The following is a 9,881-nucleotide window of genomic DNA, read 5'->3' as shown; positions in this document are numbered from 1 at the left end:
AATTGTAGGTACCAATCCAGGTACTCTTTAAATAACTCATTGAACAGTAACTTTTACCAGATATTTTTTTCCAAGGCAGCTCTTTCACATTGCAATGGCATCACCATGCATGTCATTTACTGTTCAGAACATGCTACCAGGTAAAGCAGGATCACTTGAATAACATTGCTCAGGGAAAAAGCAAAGTTGGAGAAGATAATTTTCTTTTAATAATCCTCCTACAAGTTAGGTGCATAATAATCTACAAAATCTTTCAAAATGGATCTAAAGCACAACTATACCAAGATCCAGACTGCTGTCACTCCTTCCTGCATCTCCTTCACATTATTTGATATTATTGAATTGAAAGATGAAAAAAAAAAAAAAAAAAAAAAAAGTATTTCCGTCAGTTTATTAAAAAGAAAACAATTAAATTGATAACATGCAAATTAATGAATTTATTTAACTGCTTTGTTCTAATAAACCATGTTTTGCGACTTGCTGGATGTAAGTTGTTTAGTACAAAAACGGTCAATAGCATCACAACAGAACAAAGTTGTCATCCAAACTTTCTGTGTTACGGTACATAGCCATTAAACTCTGTTTGGTAGGAAGCGTTTTCCCCAAAACTTGCCCTTAAAGCGAAGATCATATGGACTTAACCATTTCCTGCATCCCAGCATGTTACGTGATGCCAAACGTTCAAAGGTCCATGGGTTTTGATTGCTTAATTCTCTCTCTTCAAGCTCACAGCGGGCTATTTTCAGAGTCTCTCTGCTTACAGCCTTTGCTGGAAAAGGGAGTTTTTTAGCTACTTGGGTCAATATTGGCAGAACCTCCTCAAACTCGCAACGGCCTCCTACTTCCAAAATAAGTTGGTCTGTTTTAACAGGGGTGACATAATGATCCACGGCTCCTTTGCCACCACCCATGCGTTGGCCAAGTCCTTTTCGGGTCACAGGCTTGTGGGGAGGTACTACTAACCAGCGGCTAAAGGTAGTACGAGGTGAGAGGGTACGGTTCAATGTCAGACGCATCATCTCAAAGTGACCCCAATGTAAGTAACCTCCACCAAGTGCCTGTAGTAGAAAAATAAGAGCTGTTACAAAATCTAAAGTAGTAAATTCAAGATATATAAAAAAAAAAAAAAAAGGAAAATATATATATATATATATATATATATATATATATATATACACACATACATACACACACATGTGCATTGTTAAGTAAAGTATTAAAGTGAGTTTGTGGGCCACTGCATTAGTAGTCTTAATTAAAAAAAATATTGTAAATGACAATTACAATAGTCTGAGCGGTTTCACTGTATACAGATGTATCTGCCCAGCTAACTATTCAGCTTTTAGGGTTTTTAATATTTTTTTTTGCATTCTACCAGATGTTAATATTTGACAGACTAACACTTGTGAATGGCAATTTTTGTTTGATCTTTGGAGTAATGCTGGGGTACTTCTCAGGTATTTTGTTTTTTTATGACATATGGTGGCAGTACGTATGGGTTGTGCTTCCTAATTGGGACAAGCACAAGAAAAGTCCCTTCCCCTTTACACTATAAAAGGGCTTCCCTGGCAAACCCACCTCAGTTCTTTCTTGTCCCAGCATGAGACGGATCAAGCGTATGTTTAAGGTGAGGCACACAGGTTGCTGTCTGGGGGAGGAAGCCAGATAGCCGCCCGTGTGGTAGGCTGAGCGGCATGGCTCTGTCCTTGGAGGTTCCGGAGCCCTTTCTGTTTAACTTTGCGCTGAGAATGTTTGGGCTTGATGAGTATGGGCAGGCTGGGGGACGCCTTCATTATGTTGCCCGCCGTGCGCCTGCGCACAGCGGTGGAATGCACGCCCAGGTGGTGTTGCGTTCCACAGAAGTTCCAGGTGCGCTATTGCACATACCAGAACTTCCGGGAAACCGCCGAGTGTGGATCGCTGTGCTGTTCCCTCTGGCAGCAGGAAGCTTGTCAGAAGGGTTCCCCTGGTCACCAACCCTCCACACGGCTCAGAGGTTTTCAAGGTACGATTAGCTGATCTTTGAAAATCTGTTCTGATTAAAATTGCAAGTTATGGATGGAATTGTTTTGCAGAAAGTGGACTGTATGTGCAACATGGATTGCCTCTGCTATACAAGGCTTTTGCTTATTGCATCTGTGCTACTCTCCTTAATATGGTTTTGGGATTTTATAAATATGACCAAGGTGCTGCAATTTCTTGGGTAAAATTAAGCAGAGAATATGCAATCATTCCTATCTTTGAATTCTTATAGATAATCAAATAGTGTATCAGCTGCTCTGCCTGAGATGTTCTGCAGAGACAGAAGAGAAGTGTGGAGTTGGTTCCCACCTGATGTACTGAGAAGGTTCATTAGGAATGAATCGGTCATGGGGCAGGATAAATCTGCTAAACTTTAATGAGGGCTATCTGTTCCTCAAACCCCATGTCTTTCTTATATGCAGAAATGGGAACACTCTGTGTAATGTTAGTCCAATAAAAAAGGTGTGTGTGTATATATATATATATATATATATCTCAAAATGTGTGCTTTTTTTATGGGAACCATACTTTGCAAGAATCTGATAATGCCAAATTAAAGTAGTTACCATGATTTATTTACTTTTAATCCTCCATATAAGCATAAATGTATTGATTGTATGTGCACTAATATATAGACAGCATAGCAACAGTAAATGTTTTGCATTGGCGAGCAAGGCAAGCTTGGACCTTAAAAAAAAAAAAAAAAAAAAAAAATAATAATAATACAATGTCCCTACCCTCAAAAGAACAAAAAAGTCAGACCTAGCAGAGACAAGAGAGCGAATTTGGGAAGTCTGAGATTGGATAGCGACAAAAATTCTTGGCTGGGAAAGACAGGGAGAGCTTGCAGAGATGCAGACAAGACATCTGCAGCTTTTATATAAATCTTTTTAGCTATAACCACAATGAAAAGAAAAGCATTTTTTCCACTGGGTGTATGTCTACTAAAGATGTTTTTTTGTTTAAGGGCAGTGGCATGTGTCCCTTCAATGAGAACATGAAAAGGAGTTTGACAAAAGAATGGAATGTAAATTACTCACCACAATGCCATACTCGCCCTCCTGGAATTCTCGTCCCTCAGTTGCAGGGCCACGGATGTCTCGCAGATTCTTAGGCTCCTTCTTAACCTTTACAAGGTCAGGAACCTTGTTCACAAACTTAAGTTTGGGACGATCCTTCAGACTGACTCCTGCAGACAGAAGATAGATCAGTTCTTACTGAGGCTTCACATATTCAGATCAACAAATAACACATAACATCAGCAACATTAAAATGAGTCCATCATCACCAAAACATGTGGATGAAAGTCATCTTAAGGTAGGTTTTCAATTGTAATGAAAACATTGCCAGTAAGCCTGCAAATTCACTCCTGCATTCAATCACACACATTGACCCTCAAAATATGACTGATCACACACTGAATCATTACATACACATGATAAGAGGACATTGCAAGCATATATCCAAATTTCTCCTCCACACTAACACACAATCATTCCACTCTAGTTTTCTGGTATTGGAAACGCATGGTACTCAAGGATTTGAACAGCAACCCTTCACACACAATATGTCTACACATAAATGCACCCCTGTATTAGATGCACACAGAGCCACTCCACTCCAGTTTTCGGGTATTTGAACAGCAATCCTTACGGACTTTTGGCTTTGCACACTTTGTTTTTATTCATGTTCCTTGAACTTCTTCCTCTGATGTCCACAGCAGAGTGAATAGTCTAAGAGTTGCAGCATTTATTGTCAAATTGACCTTGTTAGAAGCCACTGTGTGCAGATAAACATTGGCAGGGGGGCTCCTTGTGGCATCTAGTATTTATTTAACACTGCATCAGTAAGACTTAATTTAAAGAGACACTATAGTCACCAGATGGCTGTTAGAGATCCTTCCTGGGTCATGGCTGCCTAAAATGCATCCAAACATTCAGTATCTCCTCCCTCTGCATGCAGACACTGAAATTTCCTCATAGAGATTAATTGATTCAATTCAGAGATGCTGACCAGGGCTGTGTTTGAATTGTGCTGGCTCTGCCCCAGATCTGTCAGTCTCAGCCAATCCTATGGGGAAGCATTGTGATTGAAAAAGGCCACCACTTCTGATGATGTCAGAGGTCAGTGGAAGTTCACAGGCAGAGGCAGCAGATTTAGACTTGAATACAAAATTGTACTATCTTTTGGGAGGCAAGGGGGGCCAGATAGTGGTTTTAACACTATAGTAGGGATCGACCGATTATCGGTTTTACCGATATAATCGGCCGATATTCTGTATTTTCGGCAATATCGGTATCGGCCAATAGGGATACCGATATTGCCGATAATACCTCCCAGGACCGCCAGGCTCATTACAAGCCCGGCGGTCCTGGGGGGGGGGGGGCGGGCAGCAAGCGTTTACTCACCTCCCAGCAGCTCCTCCAGCTCCCCAGTGTAAATCTCGCGAGACCCGCGGCCAGCTCTGACGGCCGCGGGTCTCGCGAGATTTACACTGGGGAGCTGGAGGAGCTGCTGGGTGGTGAGTAAACGCATGCTGCCCACCCCACTTCCTTCCCCTCCCCCAGCTAAGCCAATGCCACTGGACCACTAGGGATTAACATATCCCCCCTCCCTGGCAAGGCAACAAGCAGGGAGGGGGGGGACAATAAAAAATAATAATAATTAAATATATATATATATATATATATATATATATATATATATATAAAAAATAATTGAATATAAAAATTTTAAAAAAAAAATTTTAAGAAAAAATGCCCCCTCACACACACTGTATATAATTCAGTGTGTTTGTATAGTGTGTGTGTGTATATATATATATAATGCAGTGTGTTTGTATAGTGTGTGTATATATAATACACACTGTATTATATACACACACACACACTGCATTATATACACACACATACTATACAAACACACACTGCATTATATACACACACATACTATACAAACACACACTGCATTATATACACACACACATACTATACAAACACACACTGCATTATATACACACACATACTATACAAACACACACTGCATTATATACACACACTATACAAACACACACTGCATTATATACACACACTATACAAACACACACTGCATTATATACACACACACTATACAAACACACACTGCATTATATACACACACACTATACAAACACACACTGCATTATATACACACACACTGCATTATATACACACACACTATACAAACACACACTGCATTATATACACACACACTATACAAACACACACTGCATTATATACACACACACACTATACAAACACACACTGCATTATATATATATACACACACACACTATACAAACACACACTGCATTATATACACACACTATACAAACACACACTGCATTATATACACACACACACACTATACAAACACACACTGCATTATATACACACACACACACTACATTATATACACACACACACTATATAAACACACTGCATTATATACACACACACTATACAAACACACACTGCATCCACTACACACACACATACACAGCTCCCCTGTCTAAACACACTGCATCCACTACACGTGGCATGTATATTTTGTGCATTTACCTTTAGAAATAGTTTTTTATTTTCCAAAATGGTAAATGTACAGAATATCGGCAAATTATATCGGCTATCGGCCTGAAAGTTCACTGGATATCGGTATCGGCTCTAAAAAAATCAATATCGGTCGATCCCTACACTATAGGGTCAGGAATACATGTTTGTGTTCCTGACCATATAGTGCTCCTTTAAAATATATAATAAAGATTATATTCCTCAAGTGCAAACTCATGATGAGAATGTAATTAAAATAATTTTAATATTGGCCAGCGAGTAACTTTTCCACTCGACTAGTATCCTAAAATTTTAAGCCTTGCATCTTTGTATTTATATACACACACACACAAATATACACCTGCATTAGTTACACACAAAGCCACTCCACTCTTTTTTCTAGTATATGAGAACTCATCTGTCCGTTTTAAACTATATACCTATGCATTATATTTATACTATTGCCCTATGTATTTGATACATGTGATAATGATGGTGTTTTTTTTTCTAGTTTAATATATTGTATGACTATCATTAGTATCTATATAGACGATTTAATGTAGTGTGTCTTTTTTCGATTAGATTTTTCTAAGATTTTATAGTACAGTGCAATTAAACATTCATTTTTATTCTGTATATTGTGATCCTGTGGTATATGTGTCACTGCTGTTTTGACTGTTGGTGGGGGATGAGGGGGGATGTTGAGATGGTTAAACACCATGTATAAAAATCATTTTGAATATTTGTAGGTTATAAAAGTGCCTGGCTAATAAGTCACTATTAGGTATGCATACATATTTATTCCAAATAGATGTTTCTCTAAATTACAGAAACTTCACTAGAATAAAAAAATTAAATAAAAAAAAAGTAATAGGATTTGCATATAAAAATCGAAATCTCCTCCATCTTTCAACCTCTGCTTCACATCTCACCAGAAAAATCAGGAGGGATGTCAAAAGTCCGGAGGCCAGCAGCAGGAATCCAGTGTGTGCGGGACAAAAGACCTACAAAGTAAAAAATTGCAATACGGAAAATAATTTTAGAATAAGGTACATACATAAGGGGGAAAAAAAAAGTTTAAGTGGCATTAATGTCCTCCTATTCTCCAAAATAGCTCTAACAAACAAAAAAAAGTGAGTATGTGACTACACTTCCACAAACCAAACTGAAGCAAAAGTTAACTTGTCACTGCTAAATTAAGAGATAATGATTGCAATACCACTTTTTATATAACAAAAGCAAACACCAATTTTGCAGAATCCGAGATTCATGTGAACGTATGAGATAGATATATATTATATGTGAATGACATACTAAGAAATGGCAGCATTGATTTGTCACACAATGCATCCTTCTGCTGCAGGGAAGCAAGTTGATTTGTAAGATCAAAAACAATTCTGTAACTCCAAATGTAACACAATCTCAATCCCTATATCCTCCCATTTGGCGTTCCAGTGTCCATTTACCATGATGGGAGTACGAATGGAAAAAAATTAAAGACATTTTGGGGGTTTATAAGTTAACATAGAACAGGAGTTTTTATATATATTCTCGACCCAAAACAGTTAGTACAGCAGCTCAAGCTATAAATATCTGGTCACTGACATCACCAGGCAGTGTGATCAATTAATTTCAGAATCTTCCATCGGAATACGAGCTATGAAGTGTTCTAACCGTGGTAGAGGTCACACGGAGATGCACTGTGATGTTATATGAAGGGATTTAGAATATACATTCAACTGCAGTAAATCGACAGTGTACCTGTCAAAGGAAGGCGCTGACATGCCTTCAGGTGACCCCACATGGTCGCCGCCATCCCTGATGTGATGAGGAGACTAACCGGGACACGGGTTCACATGGGCGCCGCCATCATGTTAAGGAAGTGAGCTTTTCTTGCTCCGGAAATAAACTGTGTGTGAGCTGCTGACTAGTGATTACATGCTGCAAGTTATAAGCTCACAGTGCTCGCTGCTATATAGTAATAATCATTACCCAACCAGATTTATGGTGTAGCCCTATTTTTTTTATTTTTATATATATATAAAACAGCTATATAAATATTTTCCAAATTCTTTGGGGTGTATTCACTAAAGAGCTCGTTGAAAACGAAATTGCTAAAACGTTTCTCAAACTAAGCTTCCATCATATTTGTTGCCATTTTATTTACAATTCACTATTATTATTATTATTAAGCACTTCACAATATTATAATAGGTGGCGATTTAACCCCTTAAGGACTGAGCCAAATGGACAAGTTGTGAACAGAACAAAACGTAAACTAAACCTGGCATTTGCGCTATATGTCTGTCCAACCGTAATTCACCTCTTTCATATTAAATGCACCCCCCCTTATTATATATAATTTTATTCAGGGGAAACAGGGCTTTAATTTAATATCAAATATTTAGCTATGAAACATAATTTAATATGAAAAAAATGGGAGAAAATAAGAAATTGTTATTTTTTTAGTTCTACTGATACCGGAGAAACTGACGGAAGCCAAGCACAGAGAGATGGACACAGGTTTCTTCAGGAAGGAAGAGATTCTTTATTCGGTTCACCGATCGGGACTCAGAGGGACTAATGTCACCAAAATACAGCAAGTTCTTAGCCCCGGACAATAGTGCAGGCTCCTTATATAGGCACATAACTCCTCCCATATTAAGCTCCACCCGCACATTCTCTTGACCAATCAATACAAATAAGAATTAACTTCCTGCTTGACCGCATGGCTTGTCCAGCACAATGGAGGAGGGGAATACTACATCCGGTATTCTTGCACATGCTCCGTACACTACTGATCATATCTTGCCACGTGCAACCAACCGACCGATACGTCAGCATATGCACGTATCAACTACAACTGCGAAAGAGGCTTGACACGCAGGGCATTGCCGTTACCGTGGCAATAGCCCGCGAGAATTAAAAAGCCCGCACACCAATTATTCAAGTAAGAAGAAGGGATATAAAGCAGGAACCTGTCCAAAGAACATTACAAAGACTTTTTATCCAGCTGAGGAAGCCTATTTGGCGAAACGCGTCCTGGAAAAGACTGTAACTATTGGACTTTTTATTTTTGCCTACATAGTGTGTATTTATATTTATTGTTTGATATTTTTATACTGATATATTTTTAAAAAAGTGATAGTCAAATAAAAATTACTATTTTTACTGAGACACTATCTGGCAAATTTCGTTCCTGCTACTAAAAAGAAGGATTGTGGTCCTTAACCACATATGCTGTACCATTGAGCCTAGCTGAAGGCTCTGGTTTTGTGAGTACCCCATTCTGAATTACACTTATATAAGGCATTTACCAAAGGTACTACACTATATGTATTCTATGTCCTAGATTGGAAAAAGGAAGAACAAAAGCCGCCCAAGAAGGGAGAGGGTCGCCTTTACGGACCCTATAAGCGCATGAACTGAGCTAAAACATTTTGGCTCTTTAAAGTGTGAGTGGGAATAATCTTATTTACATACTTGAAAATATACTTTACAGTGTTATACTATGATATACTCTTTGTGTTTACACTTTTAAGGAATCGTATATCAAGGTTAAGATCTCAAAAGAGAGAGAAAAAGGATATTTCAGGTATATCCACTTATTCCCAAGATTCTCTGTATTTTTCTTACTTTATATATAAACATAGCGCTTCACCATTCCCCTAGATTGTATTCCTTGGTTTTAAGATAAGATTTTGGTGTTAAGCAGCTACAATTGTATGATATTGTAACCAATTGGTGTATATTGTGATTCTCCAAATTAGCGCTGGTACATCCACCCATCTTCAATCCTACAAAGTCCCTATCTTCTCTATCGCGGGACCTTTGCGCTGCTGGATAGTATCTGTCTTCCCTAACACTACCTCTATTATTTCTATTACTCCCTCCGGGACCTCCCTAGAACGCTAGTCTAGACAAGACACTGGTGTCCGGCTAGGGCTATTTACACAGAACCCCGCCTGACTCCAAACCAAATTAAACGGTCTTACTAAAGAGCGTTCAATTGAGCGGTGCGCCTTCGCTCCTTCCCTCTGACAGAGGGGGCAGATTCCGTACACAAATAACCCCTTATGGGCCTACCGCACAATCGGTATACCCCTAGTGGGTCCGCAGTCTAAAACAGCGGTCGTCTTACCTCCTCGTTCCTGAACCTGAGTTCACACTCATCGACGGGGACACCCCAGCACTTACTACGTAGAGGCCGATGATCTCCTGGACAACATACCAGTGGCGCCGAGACGAAGGGAGGTCCACGCAGAAGTTCAG

The 9,881-nt window shown here is 39.0% G+C and overlaps 1 protein-coding gene across 1 annotated transcript; it reads right to left on the bottom strand.

Moving 5' to 3' along the window:
- Positions 1 to 417: 417 nt before the first annotated feature.
- MRPL16 (mitochondrial ribosomal protein L16) lies at positions 418 to 7,518 on the bottom strand. Its single transcript, XM_063434154.1, has 4 exons — positions 7,371 to 7,518; positions 6,542 to 6,613; positions 3,063 to 3,211; positions 418 to 1,058 (listed from the first exon to the last, which is right to left on the bottom strand). The coding sequence occupies exons 1-4, from the start codon at positions 7,423 to 7,425 to the stop codon at positions 573 to 575; spliced, it is 762 nt and encodes a 253-aa protein (XP_063290224.1). The 5' UTR covers positions 7,426 to 7,518; the 3' UTR covers positions 418 to 572.
- Positions 7,519 to 9,881: the final 2,363 nt, after the last annotated feature.

Source organism: Pelobates fuscus, chromosome 10 (assembly GCF_036172605.1).
Source record: "Pelobates fuscus isolate aPelFus1 chromosome 10, aPelFus1.pri, whole genome shotgun sequence".
NCBI lineage: Eukaryota > Metazoa > Chordata > Amphibia > Anura > Pelobatidae > Pelobates > Pelobates fuscus.
The sequence above is the reverse complement of the archived record's forward strand: the minus strand, read 5'-3'. Positions and strand labels throughout refer to the sequence as shown.

Bases quoted from the DNA above. Each gene is read 5' to 3' on its own strand.
- MRPL16 (XM_063434154.1), bottom strand. From the start codon at position 7,425: ATGGCGGCGACCATGTGGGGTCACCTGAAGGCATGTCAGCGCCTTCCT. The intron at 3,212-6,541 runs GTGAGATGTGAA...TTCTGTCTGCAG, and splicing joins CATCCCTCCTGATTTTTCTG to GAGTCAGTCTGAAGGATCGT. The intron at 1,059-3,062 runs GTGAGTAATTTA...TTTCTACTACAG, and splicing joins AGGGCGAGTATGGCATTGTG to GCACTTGGTGGAGGTTACTT.